This window comes from Oratosquilla oratoria, chromosome 22, assembly GCF_046742065.1.
Source record: "Oratosquilla oratoria isolate Oo_2021 chromosome 22, ASM4674206v1, whole genome shotgun sequence".
NCBI lineage: Eukaryota > Metazoa > Arthropoda > Malacostraca > Stomatopoda > Squillidae > Oratosquilla > Oratosquilla oratoria.
The window spans coordinates 32,694,070-32,714,069 of record NC_134798.1 but is presented as its reverse complement, the minus strand read 5'-3'; the positions used below and the strand labels follow the sequence as shown (position 1 = coordinate 32,714,069).

The 20,000-nt window shown below is 40.4% G+C and overlaps 1 protein-coding gene across 1 annotated transcript in view; it reads right to left on the bottom strand.

Annotated features, from left to right (window-relative positions):
- The window catches only part of LOC143037221 (uncharacterized), a 262,402-nt gene that overhangs the window by 128,289 nt on the left and 114,113 nt on the right, over positions 1–20,000 (bottom strand). Inside the window, exon 3 of the mRNA XM_076205342.1 lies at positions 3,480–3,578. Coding sequence (XP_076061457.1) covers positions 3,480–3,552 — 73 coding nt within the window. The 5' untranslated portion in view covers positions 3,553–3,578. The remainder of the gene's footprint in view (positions 1–3,479; positions 3,579–20,000) is intronic.

The following is a 20,000-nucleotide window of genomic DNA, read 5'->3' as shown; positions in this document are numbered from 1 at the left end:
GGTTTTTTAGGAGTACTTATTAACCAACGACAGATATTTTTGGACGAAGGCGCATTGTATAGGCGGCCGCGCCACAGACAAATCTTCCGACAGAAGACTCAACAATTATTTCAGAGGATATAGACATGGCAGAAGAATCACAAAAAAAGAAAAGGAAGCCAAATTGGTCACAAGAGGAAACACTCCTCTTGGTCAACGTGATTATGGAGGAAAAAATAATTATAAATGGGCGATTCAAGCCAAGGACACAAGGACAAGAAGGAGGCATGGCAAAGCACGTTGATGCTGTGGTATCGTTTTCTGTTTACATATAAATGTTCATCTACACTTGGAGCCACAATTCTAATATTTGTGCCATCTATGGTACCCACAACACCGGGAAACCTACAGTCTTCCATGAACTCTGCTTGTTTTACTTGCGCTTCTTGGTTCTGATAGTGCATCAATTGTTTGAGTAATGACACGGCTGATTGTTGCTTGTGAGGTCTCAAAGTCGTCGCTGCTGCATTTTACCTGTGGCTAAATATCATAGGGTAATTTCCACCTCCGTCTCAGGACTCAGTGGTCGATTCCGTTCTGTTTGGGATTGAAGTTTGTCCCTCACTGAATCAGCCATTGTTATTATACCAGCACGGTTCATTCTGAAGCGTTTGATGAGTTCGTCGTCATTGTATTCGTTAAATATGTCCCGTCGCTGTCGACATACTCGCCGTCGTCTTTGTATTTGTTGTTGCTCCGCCATCTTTTCTACTAACAGGAATTTGTTAAGAGCTTAATAGTCCTCCACACCACTTTTACCTTAACAGTACTTTTAAGGCCCTAACAAGTTTTCTGTATCCACTGTTAGTGCTTAACAGCTAAATGTTAGTCTTAACAGGAATTTGTTACCCTTAACAGCTATTTGTTAGTGCTAACAAGTTTTGTGTATACGGCCCCTGATTTTCAGCTTCCTCACTCCTCAGCTGAGGAAAACGATTTGCTAGAGCCAGCGTTTACTCCGCAGGGCACCCGCTTACCGAACGCGGGCTCGGCAAACGGGACCCCACGGAGCGCCATTCTCTCACTGCAGTGGCAGAAGGGGAAGAAGTGGAACCCCCTTAGGGTTGTGGGGAGGATTCACTCTTCTCACAAAGCACACTCCTAAGAAGACGAATTTTCTCCTCACACATCCTGAGATGGTCCTCCAGGTTAATACAACCTTCACAAGCCATTTTGCTCCTCCTTCAGGAAAACAAACGGCTAAGAGAAAATATAAATCAACAAAAGAAACCAAAGCGGTCTCTAAATACAACAGGCTTCCTCTGCTTGACTTTTACCATTACTCCTACCTTTGGAGTACCGTAACAGAATACTGTTTTAGTTCTAAATTAACAAAATACTACACTTTATCTTGTACCTGTAACTGTATAGCACTATACGTATACAATTACAAAAACACAACACAATCATTTGTCACTATTCGGAGATATAAATTTCACAGGTATTTGCTAGCTCGTGTCTCTGCAAAAAACGAGCTCTCTAGCTGTGGTCACGAAGCAGACTGAGCTCTCTAGCTTAGGTCACGTTAAAAGTTGCCTGATGCGATATTGTTATTGTTTTTGATCCCTAGATTGTCTGGCCGAGGTGTTCCGTCTCCCTGAGGAACGCCACGGTTGGAACGGGGTTTTTCCATAAATACTTTATAGCGTTATTACTGTGTTGTTGTTGTACATGATTGTGTACAGCGCAGTCTTCCATTATGTGTTGTATAAGATGGTGTGAAGTATTACATCTTGAGCAGTTGTCTGCGATGCGGTCATCCAACCTCTTGTGGTAGCTTAAAAGGATATCAGTGTGGTGTAGGGTCTGGCATGCAGGAATGCATTGTGTTTCAGTTTGTTGGTGGAGCAGTGAATGATATGATTGTGGATATACTTTAGAAGGCTGGTGTCTGGTGATTGTGGAGGAAAAGAAGAAAATATTTGTGTGTGATACAGGTATTTCGCGGTTGTTTTGATGTTTCTTGATGTGTGTGAGTGTTCTGCTATGTAGTTTAGTGGGTGTACTGTGCTTGTGGAGACTAGGGCAAATGTTTGTGTGCCTCTCATGTCAAAGTGATCCTTGGCTTTGAGGACTTTCGTTTCATGGTGTAAATGGTCCGCAGGTGTTTTATATGTGTTGTATGATCTGTAGGGTGTTGTGGTGTGTCTGAGTGAGATTAGGGGGCCATGTGGTGCTTGCATATTTCATCACTGAGCGTATGCATTGTATGTACACTGTAGTAATATATTTTTTTCCAAGTGTTGTCACTGCAATTTATTTAAGCGCGTTGAGTCTAGGTGCTCATTTACTCCTTATGTTTGTAATATATTGTTTGAATGATATGTATGTATTGTGTGTTACACCAAGAATCTTGGCTGTATGTGTGTGTTGTTGATATAGAGGTGTGACATGCATCTGTGTTTCACTGTCCAACTGGTGAAAAGTGTGGCTGTAGATTGGGTTGGGGCTATTTTGAGTCTATAGTGAACCAGGTATTGAGTATATCAAGGTACAGTTGTAGTGTTTCTGTATCTTTGTCTGCGTTATGCTGTGCATATAATTGTTATGTCTATGTAAGAAGATATTTGTATTTCCGAGGTGTTGAGTGTGAGTATATCGTGAATGTAATTTGTCAGCCATCTTTTGGTACTATTGTGCATGTTTGTATTATATATTCTGTTTGTGAAATTATAACGGGGGATGACATCGAAAGCTTTACTAATGTCTAGTGTTATGAGAAGTGTTCTATGAGGGGGTTTATATGAATTGATATCATCAAACCTCTTTGTCTGAGGTTTATTAGAAGAGTGTCTGTGGAGTGTAGTGGTCTAAAACCGTATTGTGATTCAGCAAGGGGTCGTGTGGTGTGACGAGTTGTAGTTTGAGGTGTCCTATGACTTCGAGGGGGTGCAGAGAAGTGTGATTTGTCGGTACGATGTTGGAATATAATCATCACTAACTGGGGAATAAATCATAACTTCCTGGTGGTAATGGTAACCGATCTAAGCAACAGAGTAGATCAACACTGGTAATACCAATAAAAGACCCATTTAGGTTGACTTCCCGGTAGTAATGCGAGAAGCCAATCCAACTTACACAAAACAGATTCGCCCTAGCACTATTTGTAACCAGAGCATACATAGTAACTTCCTGGTATTACTGCGGTAACAACTTTAAGTTACGTGTAATAAATATGCATCCTCACCGATGGCAGATTCTCAGTGGTACTGTAGAGGTAGGTTTGACTACAGTTGTAGTCAAAAGTCTGATAATATGTTACGGAACTGACTGTGTAAATAAGCGTTTGTTCCAGATCATTTAGCATAGTTCTGGTACAAGGAAATGACTTTGCTATAAAGTAAGTAATGTGTAGAAGAATTAAAAGATAATGATCAAATTATACATCTACACAGCAAAATTCGTAGCGTGGCTCATCAAATGGACACAAGATTACTCACCGGAGGAGCGGGGCAGGAGGGTGAGCCAAAGACACGCGATGAGCACAAAGGCGCCATGATGTGACGTCACCATACTGGGTGAAAGGGCGACACGGAGATCTATTGCATGAAACAAAAGAAAATACATAATCAAACTTTTCTAGCCAAACTATTTAGATATGTCTCATCTCTGAAACTGGGCGATTATAGTCAGTGGTGGGACAATGGGGCGATCTGGCACAGGGAACGTAAGGATATAGTGTTAAACTTTTCCAGCCAAATGAGTGAATTTTATATTTTGGTTTGGTTAAATTAACCAGTTATACTGACCTACGGGTTCGGGAATCATTTGTCCTTAAGGGTCTTAAAACTATTTTTTTGGTGGATCATTTAAATCTAAAGTCGCAATTTAACGCAAGGCTGTCAAGACTTCACCATGATCTCAATAAAGTCACCTGGCTCGAATTAACCTGACGACAAAATGCATTGAATATCGCAAGAGAGAAGATATCTTACGTCGAACAATGGCGTTAACAGAGACATGAAATATTTGCTGGAAGAAGAACGCGAAGAAGAAGACCGCGAAGAAGAAGAAGAAGAAGAACGCGAAGAAGAAGAAGAAGAAGAAGAAGAAGAAAAAGAAGAAGAAGAAGAAGAAGAAGAAGAAGAAGAAGAAGAAGAAGAAGAAGAAGAAGAAGAAGAAGAAGAAGAAGAAGAAGAAGAAGAAGAAGAAGAAGAAGAAGAAGAAGAAGAAAATCATATGCACCAACAAAAAGGAAATTAGTGTACATTAAATCTTACACAAAAAATATACATGCATATAATTAGACGCTCACAAAATGTATATAGACTCGTACATACACCCACACGCTTACTCGAACGCTGGTGGATATCGTCGTTAGCTGGGCTCACCAGTTTGCGCTCCTATTGGGTTACAAATAGGCCAATATAACTAGGTGAACACTTACGCACACAAACACACAGACGCACACACACACACACACACACACACACACACACACACACACACACACACACACACACACACACACACACACACACACACACACACACACACACACACACACACACACACACACATACACACATAAAGACACACACCCATACACAGACATACAGGCACAGATACACAGACATACACAAACACACAAACACACACACACACACATACAGACACAGACATACAGGCACAGACACACAGACATACACATAAACACACACACACACACACACACACACACACACACACACACACACGCGCGCACACACACATACATACACACACACACACACATCTACACAAACACATCCTGGAAAAAATGGAAAAAAGAAAAAAAAAAGGGCTAACTGGCAAACATACATCAAACTAAGAAATGAATATGTAGATATACGCAGAAAAAAGAAAATATGAAAACGATATAATAGACAAATACAAAGACCAACCTAAACTATGTTGCAGATATGTAAACGATAAACTAGAAGACATACATGAACTAGTGAAGCTGTGTGAAGGAAACAAATAATATATAAAAGACGATGAAATGGCTGAAGTAATGACGAGACACTTTAGGCCTGTATTTACAACTGAAAGCTCAAAAATGTGGGATGAAGGACAAGGAGAAAGATCCCCTAAAGTGAAAGAAATAACGGTGACACAGAAAGAAATAAGGGACCAAATAAAGAACCTTGACGTCAGAAAGTCATATGGGCCCGATGGAATAGCGAACTAGATAATGAAAGACTGTATAGATGAACCTACAGATAAAATACACAAGATAATTAATTTCTCACCCAAAGAAGGAAAAGTACCACAACATTGGAAAAATGCAAATATTGTACCAATATACAAAGGAAGAGATAAAGAAAATCCAACAAATTATAGACCGGTATCCCTTACAAGCACAATTGCAAAAATCTGCAAAAGAGTTATTAAGAATAAATGGATTAAACACTTGGGAGAGAACAACACACTAAACCCCAAACAATTTGGATTTAGAAATGGAAGATCATGTACTACAAACTTAATATGCTTTTAATCAAGATTGATAGAAATAATACAAGAAAAAAAAATGGTAGGGTAGACTGTGCACTCTTGGACTTACAAAATGCTTTTGACAAAGCCCCATACAAAAAGCTACTATGAAAAATTGAAACAATAGGTGGAATACAAGGGAAATTATTGGAATGGATGAAAGATTTCTTGAACGGAAGAAAAATGAGGGTGGTATTTAGATAAAATAACTCAAAATGAATAGATATGATAAGCGAAGTCCCCCCAAGGCTCTGTATTGGCTCCGATAATGTTTGTTGTTTATGTAAACGACATGGATAAAGGCATGGAATGTTACATGAACTTCTTTGCAGATGCGAAACTATTGAAGAGAGTAAGTACAGAAGAAGATAGCAAATATTTCCAAGAAGACCTGGAGAAAGTCTGGAAATGGAATAAAAAGAACGAAGTGAATTTCAGCATTAAGAAATGTAGTATAATGGAATTTGAAAAAAAAAAATAGAATATTGGGTCAATATAAAATTGGTACAAAGGTAGTTATAAAAGTAAACTAAAAATGAGACCTAGGAGTAATTATCTCAAACGACATGACACCAGACAAACAAGTTAACAAAATAGTTGGAGAAACTTATGACTTAATAAGATCAATGAAAGTGGCCTTTGACTACATGGATGAGGAAATGGTAAAGAAGATACTAATTACACTGATAAGACCAAAATTAGAATACGCAGCGTCACTATGGACACCTAGTACAATAAAAAAAACAACATAAAGAAACTAGAAAAAAAATCAAAGAGCAATGGCAAAGATGGTACCAACACTTTGCAAGTTGACATACAAACAAAGATTGGATAAACTAAACTTATCAACCCTAGAACAAAGAGGAGAAAGAGGTGATTTGATAACCATCTACAGAATTATGAAAGATATGGAAATTCTTTATAGGAATGACCTACTAAAATAGGACAGAAGAAATACAAGAGGACACGAGAAGAAACTTAAGAAAGACAGTTACAGAAGAGATCTGAAAAAAAACAGCTTTCCACACAGAGTAATAGATACATGGAACAAAATGAAAGAGGAAACAGAGTGTTAAAACTATACATGATTTTAAGAAATAACTGGATGCAGAAAGATACAACTGGCGGTCACTACGAGCATAGCTCTCCTTCCACAAAATGTAACTAGGTAAATACAACTAGGTAAATACACACCACGTGCGTGCGGGCGAGCGCACACTCGAGCCCATAAACATAAATATGGCTTGAAACCATCAACACAAGCACCCTGGCAACCAATCCCAAAGTGCATCCCCGCCCCCCTTGCACCCCGTCAACCGCAGTCATCCAAAGGGACTCACGAGTCCGTCGCCGCCGCCGCAGCCCATGCCTTCATAACATTGCAGTACCTTTGAAGCGAAGGGTTCGAATATCCGCATGGCAGTTCAAGTCCCTCATCAACCCTAACAGCAACGACGTCAACAACGTCATCCGTTGCTATGGAAGTGTTGAAGACTTCCTCAATAATCTTTCACTACTAAAAGATTATGGGTGGGAGTGATGAGAAGCGATAATTTTCGTGCCCGTTATTAGATGCAAGCGAAACTAGACTATAATTTTACACACACACCCTCACGCGCACACACACACACACACACACACACACACACACACACACACACACACACACACACACACACACACACACACACACACACACACACACACACACACACACACACACACACACACACACACACACACACACACACACACACACACACACACACACACACACACACACACACACACACACATACATACACAGTGGTTAGAGTTCACGTCTGCTACTACGGCGGTCCGGGTTCGAATCCCGCCCAGCGCTGAAATAGTTTTAGTTTCGCTGCGCTGTGGGTTTTTACTCCAAGTCTCGTAGGCGGGGATTGTGTGTGTGTGTGTGTGTGTGTGTGTGTGTGTGTGTGTGTGTGTGTGTGTGTGTGTGTGTGTGTGTGTGCGTGTGCGTGTGCGTGTATGTGTGTGTGTGTGTGTGTGTGTGTGTGTGTGTGTGTGTGTGTGTGTGTGTGTAGCGAACGATGAAACTACCAGTTGTTTTAAGAAATACTCAGACAACTCTATGGATTGGGATGACAGGTGGTAATACACATGGAACGGCTTTGTGTAGGCCTTATGGTTTCTTGCAGCCTCCTTCATTCTTATGTTCTTATGTTCTACACTTCCAGTGCTAATATACATTTGACTACTCTCGTAAAACTATTACACTTACATTTTTCCTCTTATCCTTTGTAAAGCGGAACTATACAAACACTCCCCAGTCCTCCGGCAGTCTACCATCCCTTAAATACACATTAAACAACCTCACTAGCCAGTCTCCTATTAGTTAATCTTCACTTCTCAGACACTCCGTATGACACCCATCTAATCCAGGTGCCTAACCTGCTCTCAAAACTACTTGTACCTAATTTTTTTTATTCCTCCTCATATTCCTCTCCCATTACCGCCATTTTCTTGGCGCCTCCCACTGCTATCATCAATTCATCTCTATCCTCCTGACCATTCAACAGCTCTCCAAAATACTCTACCAATCTTACCCTTACCGCTTCCTCTTCCGTTAACATCTATCCGTTTGCGCCTTATTACTTTCGGTATTTTCTATTATATTCCTCCCTCATTTTATAATCTGCTCTTCTTTGTGCCTCCTTTATTATTTTTCTTTTAAATACATTGTGGGATTAAAAAAATGTCGTGAGAAATAAGCATTTGGGAATGGATGGAAAGAGGAGACTATATGAGGGGGAGATTGTGTTGACCAGACTGTATGGGCCGAGACTTAGAATCTAAGAGAGGAAAAGTTTAAATGCGTTTGAGATGAAATGTCTGAGAAATATAATTGGGGTTACAAGGCTACATATAATGAGAAACGAGGAGGTGAGAAGGGGAGCGCGGGTGGAAAAGGGGATAGCAGATAGACCTGATGAAAGAGTGTTGAGATGTATTAAACGAAGCGACCTTGCTGTGGATGTACTGTTTATTGCAATATTGCTTCCAAACCAGGGCAGTGGGCGTGATATAAGGATGGCCCGTCATCCATAAGGAGCTAAGATGAGGAGTAGTAAAGGGTGGTGGATGGGAGTGGAATGAGTGGGAGTAAAATGGGTGAGAATGAGTACATGTCTCTTCACTTCGTTACTTTCCTTGTAAGAGGGAAAGTCCTTGGTATATGGATAGATATATATTTCATTTTATTTCTCTTTTGTTTGTGCTTCTCATAACTTCTTTTTCGATCTACATTGAAACCAATCCCTGAATGTTCGTTGTATTTTCTTTTCTACTTTCTTGGTATATGGATAGATATATATTTTATTTTATTTCTCTTTTTTGTGCTTCTCATAACTAATTTTTCGATCTATATTGAAACCAATCCCTGAATGTTCGTTGTTTTTTCTTTTCTACTTCCTTAACTTCATTATTCCACCACTCACTACTCTACCTTCTATTCCTTCCAATCCTCCTTGTTCCACATACTATCTTTACACACTGTCATTCACTCCTTGAAACATCTCCTCTTCCACTTCTACTTCTACTCTATCCTTCACCACCTACCACAATTTTCTCATCTTCTTCTTGTACTCTTGCTCTTGTTTCTTTTAATTTACACAGTTTACTCTAAGCTACTCTCAATCTTCCCCCATTTTCCTCTTTCTCCACCTGTCCTTCATTTTTTTTTAATTAAACCCTTTGTTAGCTATCACCAACTCCCTAAACACATCTCCACCATCAACCCTCCGCTATGATTCTTACTTGGTAATGAAATCTTCCCAACCACTTCCTCGACCACTTCTCCGTTTCGTACGTCTTTAATTTTTTATTTTCACCACTGCCTTTATTCACTTCCCATTTCTTCACTTTCACCCACCTTTCTCCAATGTTATTTGTCACCTCCTCTTTTTCTGTATTAGTTCACAGATTTTAGTTAGTAGACTCTGTGCCTACAAATATTCCTATTTTTCAATATCAATATAGTGTAATTCAGACAGGGGGGGGGATTAAACTATTGATGAATTTTCTTCGATTTTTTTCTTCAAACTGTACACTTGCCTCTCTCTGTGTCACTCAAGGAATCCCCAGAGAAGACGCAAGACAGGCTCTAGTTGAGTTTTGCAGTGACGTGGTGCTTCTTTTGCCCAATGATCTTTAACATTGTATTTAAGATCCTACCCAAAAGGGTGTGATTTTACGATCGTGAACCAATTGAATTTTCTCCTACATCCTTTCCCCGATCAGATTCGTTGTTATAAGTCTATATGCAATATTGTTTACTTAAGCAACCTCCAATCACTGCATAACTCTCTTAGGCTACAATTCAGCAAAATATGCACGTTATTCAGCAAAGAAATTTGATCCGGGGGATTGTTTATAAACATTAGGTAGAGATCAGCTTGTGCAATCCTTCACCTACGAACTGTGCTGTTTACAACCACCCGATCCTTATAAATGTAACCCTCGCCTTCTGCCCCTCTTTCTACCTATTCTCTACCAACCTCCTACACACTCCATCTATTGGTTCATCCCCTACTCTAGCATTGAAATCTTGTTGTCGTGTGTGGCGGGGCTGAAACCAAAGACGTTTGGCTTTTCTTCTTTAATTTCTTATCCTAGTCTACTACAATAACGGCTGGCAGCCCAGAGAAAGCTCTGGAGGTTGCCAGATTTTCCTAGCTAAAACTTACAGAAGCAAAAGTGGCGTTCCCCACGAAGGGTTCCCCAATGAAAAACATGGAGAAAGGTGGCACTCTTGAGGGCTGCCAAAAAGAGGGGTTTCGATATGAAGACTGTTGTAGATGACCTTTGACCCTGTTCGCGTCGCGTCGCCTTGATTTGTCTTGACTGATATATGGGTTTTCCCTGGCTGCTCTCGCTGTCCGGTCTTGACTGAGAAGGCCTCTTGTTGTCTCCTCACCCTCTCGTAGATGGGGAACTTCTCCTGACGTCTCTCATAGGGTATATCACACGTGGTGTCCCTCACAGGGTATATCACACGTGGCGTCTCCCATAGGGTATATCACATTGGTTCGGGCAGCTACCGTCACCGTCCCGATGACTCTATACTTATAGAATTAAAAGAAAAGAAAAGAAAACACAAAACAACTTATTCAAGACCTTAGCATGAAGGGTATATACATATATGTTTGGCATGCGCTTGCCATAATGGAATTATACAAGAACAGAACATATGAATAACGTAAAGAAACTTAGTTGTAAGGGTAGGCATAAGTAGATATTATTTTCGTTCACCTAGCCAATAATATACATTTATGAAGAAGTGGCTCTATTACGAAGAATGTAGCGGGGAAGTGGCAAAGGAGGAATTTGCGAAGAGGATATGGGGTTGTCCTCTATGTCCTGTGGAGGGGGAGCTTCAGATGGCACAGTTATCATTATTTTTTTTATGTGATCTTTATGCAACAGGGTCTCTGTTAGATTTGGCAAACTAAGTGCCTTTACCTTATTGTTAGATTCATGACCAATGATGCGATAGGGTCCAGAGAATTTAGGTGAGAGCTCGGAAGTGGGGGTGTGGTTAAGGGTATAAACAATGCCTACAATATCAAAAGTATCAGTTCTGGCTGATTTGTTGTGGAAACGGACCATTTCGTCCTTAGTTAGATGGAGGGAATTATGTATTCTTTTGAATAGGTGATTGAAATTAGCTACTTTGACCTTTACAAAATCATTGAAGTTATAAATGAGTGGTATGTGTGAAAGGAGCCGATCATATGGGAGCTGTTTGTCTGAGCAAAAAAGAACAAAATGGGGTGACTTATTTACCGCAGAATTTATACACACTTGAATCATTGGGGACATGCTCATCCTAGGAAGGTTGAAGATCAGAAGCAAAATGTCTGATAACATTGAGAATCTTTCTATTCTGACGTTCAACTAGGACATTTGAACTAGGATAGTAAGCAGTAGTGTTACATTTCTTGATTTGAAAATAATCGCAAATATGCGAAAGAATCTCATTGTTGAGCTCACTCCCGTTGTCAGAAACTAGAGTTTTGGGTGTCGTAAAGGGGCACATGAGTTTGTCTATAATTGTCTTTACTACGTGTTGTGCTGTCTTGTCTGGTAGGGGGAAATAATACAGAATCTAGAGAAATGGTCGACACAGACAAAGAGATATCTGTTTTCAGTATGTGTAAGTGGTAACTTAAGAAGATCAATAGCGACAGTGTCGAATGGTTTAGAAGGTGTAGGGTAAGTTAGAATTGGAACAGAACCGCTAATATGACCTTTATGACTCGTGCAAGAGTAGGAAGCGTCGATGTACGCGTGTATATCCTTCCTCATGGTTAACCAGAAATAGTGCAATCTTGCCTGAATAACGCATTTCTCCTTGCCAGGATGGGCATTAATAGATGAATCGTGTATAAGTTTTAAGACTTCTGGAATGAGATCTGTAGGAACTACCAGTTGGAGCTCTGATCTGTTGGGTTCCTGTTTGTTCGTTAGTTGTTTTATGATAAATATTGTCATCCACCAACGTGTAATTTTCAATATCTGGAGGAAAGTTTTCTGTGTCAGATGTGTCTGCAAATTCGAGGAAACATATGACACGTTTCCAAAGAGAATCTGGTCTCTGCGTTGCGGCTATACGCGCTTGAGTGATATTGACTGAAATTGGGTATTGAATGATGGTCGCAATATGACAACTAAGAGCACGTGGAACTACATTTGCTTTCACCCGAACAAAATGAAAGATAGGAATGAACTCTTGTATGGTGAGAAACCAGAGGTTGATAGTCTGTATATATGTGCATTTCGGAACTGAGGATGATGTCTGAAACGTTTGAGTGCGTATGTCACTGCTAAGGCTTCTATCTCGGCTCGCATAAGCAATTGGTCTGAGTTTTCTGTCGTGGTGTTGCATGAGAACAGCGCCTAATCCTGTATAGGATGCATCAGTGTAAATTGTAAAGGGAAGCTTGTGGTTTGAGAAAGCAAGGACAGGTGCCGTGGTTAAGGCTTTCTTTATGTCATCAAAGGCTTTCTCTTGGTCAAGTGTTCAATTGAAGGGTGTGTCCTTCTTAAGTAGTGACGTGAAAGATGCCCCTATACTAGCGTAACCTTAAACGTAACGTCTGTAAAAACCTGTCAGACTAAGGAATGAACATATGTGTTCTACAGAGGTAGGGCGTGGAAAATCTATGACAGCCTTGACCTTGTCCTGCGAAATTAAAATTTCTTGTGAATTAAGGACATGCCCTAGGAAACGTATTTCTTTCTGAAGGAAAGAACACTTCTTAAGCTTCAGTTTGAGGCCTGCCTGTTATAGTCGCGAGAAGACAATGTGTAAAGTGTATAGGTGTTCGTTAATTGATTTGGAATCTATGAAAACGTCATCGAAGTACATGAACACAGAGTGACCAATGAGATCTCCGAGTACCTTGTGCATGAGTCGTATGAACACTGAAGGAACTGATACGAAACCCATGGCGAGTCGTTTGAATTGATAGTGTTCTGTGGGTGTGCTAAAAGCTGTCAGCGGTCTAGACTCAGGGGCAAGGGGGATATGGAAATATCCCGACATAAGGTCCAAGGTCATGAAAAATACGTTTTTTTTCACCGACAGAGTGGAGGAGGTCGTGAAGAAGTGGAATCGGGTATCGGTCGGGTACAACGAGTCTATTTAATCTCTGAAGTCTACTACAGGTCGGAAGGACCCATCTTGTTTTGGCACTATGAAGAGTGGAAAATTCCATTCGTTAATGGATAATTCGATGACATCTTGCTCAATCATGTCTTGAATATGGTTATCTACAATCCTGCGTTTGCTGTTTGCGGGAATGTAACATGGTTTTGAGTTTTCACGAAGGGGTATATGATACTGAATAAGATTAGTGGCTTCAAGGGGTTCACCTTCCGTGGCAATGGTCTGTCTGAACTTGTTGCAAGTGCAAACAAGTCTGCTTGTGCATCAGTGAAATCAATATGGTTAAGCTGAGATGCATCAATGGTTTCCTGTGCTGCTTGCACATTGGAAACTGTGGCACAAACTTGAGAAGTTGGGAATTAGTCATCCATGACTTTAGTACGCGAAGGATATAATTGGAAATCGCAAATGTTTATACCAACTGTGAGATGGAGGGGTGCGTTAGTGTCATTGTCAATCAAAATGCAAGTATGATCTTTCTTTGACGTAGAACTGATGGCTGAAATCAGGTAAATGCCATTCACGCTGCAAGTTTCTAGCATACAGTACGTCAGTGTCTTGTGCTTGGAAAACTCGTTTATGTATCCGTGTGTATTCACGAGGGATCAGCGTTTTTGGGGTGAGAAGTACTGCGTGAGTGTGTTGTAGAGTAGATAACACTTCCGAGACTGGAGACTGGTTTGATTGTGTGTTGAAATCCTCTAAGAGGGACAAGAAGTGGTCCTCCGACGGTGAAAGATCAATGTTATTTACCGGGTGTTTTGTTTATCGTTTCGCAGATTTTGACCATCGAGGAGAGTTTGCGCGCCTGTTACGCTTGGAATATCTTCCTACAGCTGGTAGTGAAGTGGAAGGGTTAAAGTCGTGTGCATGTGTGTGTGCGTAGGTGCCATCAAGAGGTGGTGCATCCATGTGTAATGACGTAGAGTTAGTTTGAGCAGCTGTGCTAGAATTACTTGACGTTAAATCAGGCTTTGCCTGCTTGTCCACATTGAGGTAGCTGACTTTAGGAGAATTTGCCGATGGCAATGCAGGCAAGAAGTGATTTGCATAAATGGTGCCATGTTGAGCAGAATAAATAATGATATTATATTGGTTCATCAATGTTAAGCCTATGAGGATATCAGCAGGAAAGTGAACATCAGCCACGTAAGTGGAAACTGTAGTGAATGGGCACTCGTCTTTGAAGCTAATGCCAAGAAAGAATTTTCCAATGATAGGGAAAGGACTCCATCCACAAATTTACGTCTGGGGGTTCCAAAATGGCTACTCACTTTGTTTGGGTGCGGAATTTATGAAAACTCTTCACTGACATGATTTTTACTGGTGAACCCGTGTCGAGAAAAACTGTCGGTTTGATGTTTCTAGACGTGGCGTTGAAGGTTAATGCAGGGGAAGATGTGTCTATGATGTCCAGTGTGTATATTGGTAACGTTGACGTCTGTATGTCTGTGTAAGGGTTCACTGTCCTTGAATGGCACTGAGGCTTCATAGTATGGAGTCATGCGGGAGAGGTGTCACGTGATTGACCTGCGGGGGATGTGTTACGTGCATATCCCACAGGAGATGTGTGATGTGAATATGTAGGAGATGGGTTACGTAAATAATTTGCAGGGAATGTTGATCCTCGTTTCTGCTGTATCTGTGATCGCAATATACGACATTTGTCGTAAGAATGGAAGCAAATCCCGTGAAAACCGCAGTGTTGGTTTGGCTGTGTTGGGCATTTGTGGTAGCACATGCTTTCCCTATTCCCTGGTTTTTGGCAATAGTTGCAAAACTTACGTGTTCTCGAGGGGGATCTGTGGCGTGAATGACAGCGGGTGTGAAATGTATTTCTCGATCTTGTGTTATGTGGAGATTCCTGTGTGACCTGAGCTACGGTGTGTTTGGGTGTGATGGTATGGACTGGCTCTGTATTTGAGCCATCGCTTTGTTAGGGTCCTTTCAGCTTCCTAGCGAATCTGGCTACCTTGTCATCTGGTGTGAACGCAAGAGTGCTAGCCTTTTGTAATGTTTCTGGGTGCAGCTGAGAGAGAAATCGGAGATACGCCATTATAGACACTACATGTTTCAGTGCAATCTTTTAGTCTACAACCTAATTTGATTGTTTAAGGCTTTCTCTTAATTCAGTTTTGAATGTGGACGCTATTTTAACTGCTCTGTCCGTAGTGGTGTATGGCCCGTGATTTAAAGTCTTAGCAAGAGAGTATACCGGAGATAGTGCTCCAAGTAGCTCAAAAGTAGCAAGTTTTTATTTATTTATGTATTTATTATTATTATTTTTTATTTTGTGACGAAATCCGCACAGTTATCAGTTTCTAAGAAGACGTCAGAATGAATGATATCCCCAGCCAAGGTGTCGTGTTTATCTATCCTAGATGTTAAAATGGATATTTTAGCTTTGTCATCAGTGGCACTTCTACGTGCTATCCCTGCGTCAACCTCAGCGAGGAAATTGTGTACAGGGATGTTCCTACAATTGAAAAAGGGCAAGGTCGTCTCATCATTTATACTGTAATAAGATTTTGCGTGGTCATGTTGTTTTGCAACGTGTTTGCACGTTGTGACGAGTTGCTAGAGGGCTGAGGGATCATGTCCTGTGTCTCAGACATTCGTGCAGAGTGGCTTCGTGTGATGGGTCTGTTTGTCGTGTCAGATTAGTGTTCGGACCTATTCATTAAAAACTAATAATAATAATACAATGAATAAATAGATAAATAAAGAGACCTTGTTGCTACTAGGTGGCTAAATAAACGGAAAAAATATCTACTTACCAGGTTGACGTATGGAGGGAAGGGGGATGGAGAGTCGTAGTGGAGTGCCGGGTTTAGCTAGTTGATACAGCGAAGGGGGTCTCGTCGATCGTAGTGCAGCTGGTTGATGCGGCGAAGGGTATCTCGTCGCTCGTAGTGCAACTGGTTGATGCGGCGAAGGGCGTCTCGTCACTCGTAATGCAGCTGGTTGATGCAGCGAAGGACGTCTCGTCGCTCGTATTGCAGCTGATTGATGAGTGTCTCTGGTGAAGCGGCTGTCGCTGCGATGGAGTTCAGCGAAGATCTAAATTGCTGAATTGTTTTCTTCGGTGTGGCGTGGGTTATGGGCGATGGGACTAAGAGTATCGGTGCTTTTGTCGTGGTGCAGCTTCGATATCCACGGCTGTAGAGTTAGTCTCGCTCCGCCATCCCACTTGGTGCCAACAGTTATGTTGTCGTGCGTGGTGGGGTTGGAACCAAAGGCGCTTGGCTTTTCTTCTTTAATATCTGATCCTAGTCTACTATAATAACGGTTGGCAGCCCAGAGGAAAACGAAGGGATGCCCAATGAAAAACATGGAGAAAGGTGGCGCACTCTTGAGGGAAAAAAAAAAAAAAAAAAAAAAAAAAAAAAAAAAAAACGGGGGGTCGATGTGGAGACTGTTGTAGATGACCTTTGACCCTGTTCGCGTCGCGTCGCCTTGACTTGTTTGGAGTGGCTTGACTGATATATGGGTTTTCCCTGGCTGCTCTCGCTGTCCTGTGCTTGGCTGAGAAAGCCTCTTGTTGTCTCTTCACCTCCCGTAAATGGGGAGCTTCTCTTGGCGTCTCTCACAGGGTATATCACACGTGGCGTCTCCAACAGGGTATATCACAATCTTTCAATACCACAACATTGACATTCCTCTCAAAATTCTCTAAGCACTCACTTAAATCCACCCGTAAAGCCTCCCTTTACTCTACACTCTTCTCATTTCCAGGCCCATATGCACTTACAGGGACCCAGATCTCCCTTCCCAGTTTCACCTTCATCCCCATTAACCTTGAAGAAACTTCCAGTCCATCACACGCTTTCCTATCTCCTCACTTACTAGTAAAGCCATCCCTTCTCTCTCTCGTCCTCTTCTCACTTCTGAGACGCTCCCCATCTCCCTACACTCCCAAATTCAAAATTACCCCTACTTTTGAACTTAGTTCTACTTAATGCTAACTCATCTATCTTCCTTCTCACAAACATTCTACCTCCTCCCTTTTACTCTCATCTGTAGCACACCCACGAACATTAAAATACATAAACCTTAGGGTTCTGATTAGAAAACTCCTCCCAGACCCTCTTATGCTTTGACTTTTCGTAGGAATAGGGTTACAGAGAGCAGGCTACCTGGTCCCATCACTCTGTCCTGTTTTAGCCGCCTTTTACGACCCGAGTGAAAACTTGGTGGTACTATTCTTTCTCTCCCCTACCGCAGGGCACGGGGTGAAAATGGAACTATATACTCTTCTATTTCCGGTTCATAAATATTCCACGTTTCAATTTTGTCTATTGATACCAAGAAAAGTTTATGTTTAGTCCAACCCCATTTACAGTTTCTTGGAATAGTATTATTAAATTTGATTAATGTACTCTTTTTTTCAATAATGTCTGCATCGACAGGGTAGGCTAAATCATTCATCTATATATTGTTAAGCGGAACTACCTTTTCCATCTCTAACAATCTTCTATCTATCTATCTATCTATCTATCTATATATCTATCTATCTATCTATCTATCTATCTATCTATCTATCTATCTGTCTGGCTGTCTGTCTGTCTGTCTATCTATCTATCCATCCATCCATCCATCCATCTATCTATCTATCTATCTATCTATCTATCTATCTATCTATCTATCTATATATCTATCTATCTATCTATCTATCTATCTATCTATCTATCTGTCTGTCTGTCTGTCTGTCTATCTATCTATCCATCCATCCATCCATCCATCTATCTATCTATCTATCTATCTATCTATCTATCTATCTATCTATCTATCTATCTATCTATCTATCTATCTATCTATCTATCTATCTATCTATCTATCTGTCTATCTATCTATCTATCTATCTATCTATCTATCTGTCTGTCTGTCTGTCTATCTATCTATCTAAACATCTATCTATCTATCTATCTATCTATCTATCTATCTATCTATCTATATATCTATTTATTTATCTACCTACCAATAATCTTTCATCAGCCTTATCTGTCAGCTCCCTTTCTACTACTGCTCTCCTCCTCACCTCTTTATTATTCACTCTATTCAACCTTGTAACCCCCTCCCCATACTTCTCAAACACTTCATCTCAAACACATTTAAACTTCTTCTCCAATTCCCAGCAATGACTATTACCTGTCTCATCAGTTCAAACTCATGCGAAGGGGCTCCCAACCTTTTTGTTCCTCTCCATCCCTTGGCGCAGTTTTTATAGAATCCCGTATACCCCTAAAATAAAAATAAAAAAGTAATGAAAATCAAATCTATATGTTATTTTATTATGAAATCTGTATATGTAGAATTCATTAGAAGGTTAAAGGTGATAGCACCAATAAACTAAACTTATGTAATCTATCATATATTTTGATCCTTCACATATCTATATTTTTTGATAATCATTCATAATAAAGTACACAAAACTATTCAAAACAGTTTAACTAAAACTAAACTGTACTAATAAGATTGGTACGAGAGGAAACTTTAGCAATAGCACAACAAAGATCATAATCGGTTGTTATGAGTTTTGATCTGTATTTTTATTTCATTTCCAGCAGGACTGAAAATACTGACTCACAGAGCCATGTTGATGGAAAAACAGTGTTCAAATAGCCTAATATACCCACTGAAAAGTGCAAATGCTCCACTCGGGGAACATGTACAACAGATTGGGAACCCCTGGCATATTGCAAAGGTGACGGCTTCACCCACTGCTATGTTTTTCTTGTCATAGGTATTTCACCTTTTCTGGATCTATTAAATTCAAAGTTTCCACGCTATACAATGTCGTATGCACAATCACCCTTTCATGTAATCTTATTTTTCCATCCACTTCCAGATGCCTATTCCTCGTGACAATTTTAATGTTCCCAAGACATTTACTTGCTTTCCACCTTCCCCATTCCTCTATTTCCTGTTATCATATCTTAATATTTCTTTTGCAATTATGTATGCCAAAACCCCACTGTCACGACCTTAACCCAAGGTACGCGGATGTACCTCAAAAAGTCGGGGAGGCAATGTAACCTTGTCTAACCACACCTATCACGCACGTGATCCACACTCATGCGACAGGCCCCTCGCCTTCAGCGGACTCCCCTCTTGCTGACTTCGCTTTCCCAAAACAAGCACCTTACCACAGCGTGTGTGTGTGTGTGTGTGTGTGTGTGTGTGTGTATACATATATATGTATATATATATATATATACATACATATATATAGATACATACACACACACACACACACACACACACACACACACACACACACACACACACACACACACACACACACACACACACACACACACATACACACACACACACACACATATATATATATATATATATATATATATATGTGTGTGTGTGTGTGTGAAAGGAAAAAAAAAAGAAAAAACAAAAAAAAATCCGAGCGCTTTCGTGATACTTTCGCATCTTCATGGTTTATAAGAATAGGTACAGAGTAAGTTGCAGTATATATACAAGTCACACTTAACACATGGGTAAGGTGACAATGGCCCCGGTCAGGTCATGTCAGGTCTTAAAGGGCAGATGTTGTCATACTACCTCACTTCTTCCCATAATTTCTATAAATATCCTGGACAATAAAAGGGTCTAATTCATACAAACCTAACTGTTATTAAGGAGTTGGTCATAATCATGTTTAATAATGCCTGTTTCTTTAATATTTTTTCAACCTCAACCATATTTTTACAAGGTACAATTTTTGAAAAAAAAAAAAAAAAAAAAAAAAATCCATCAATAC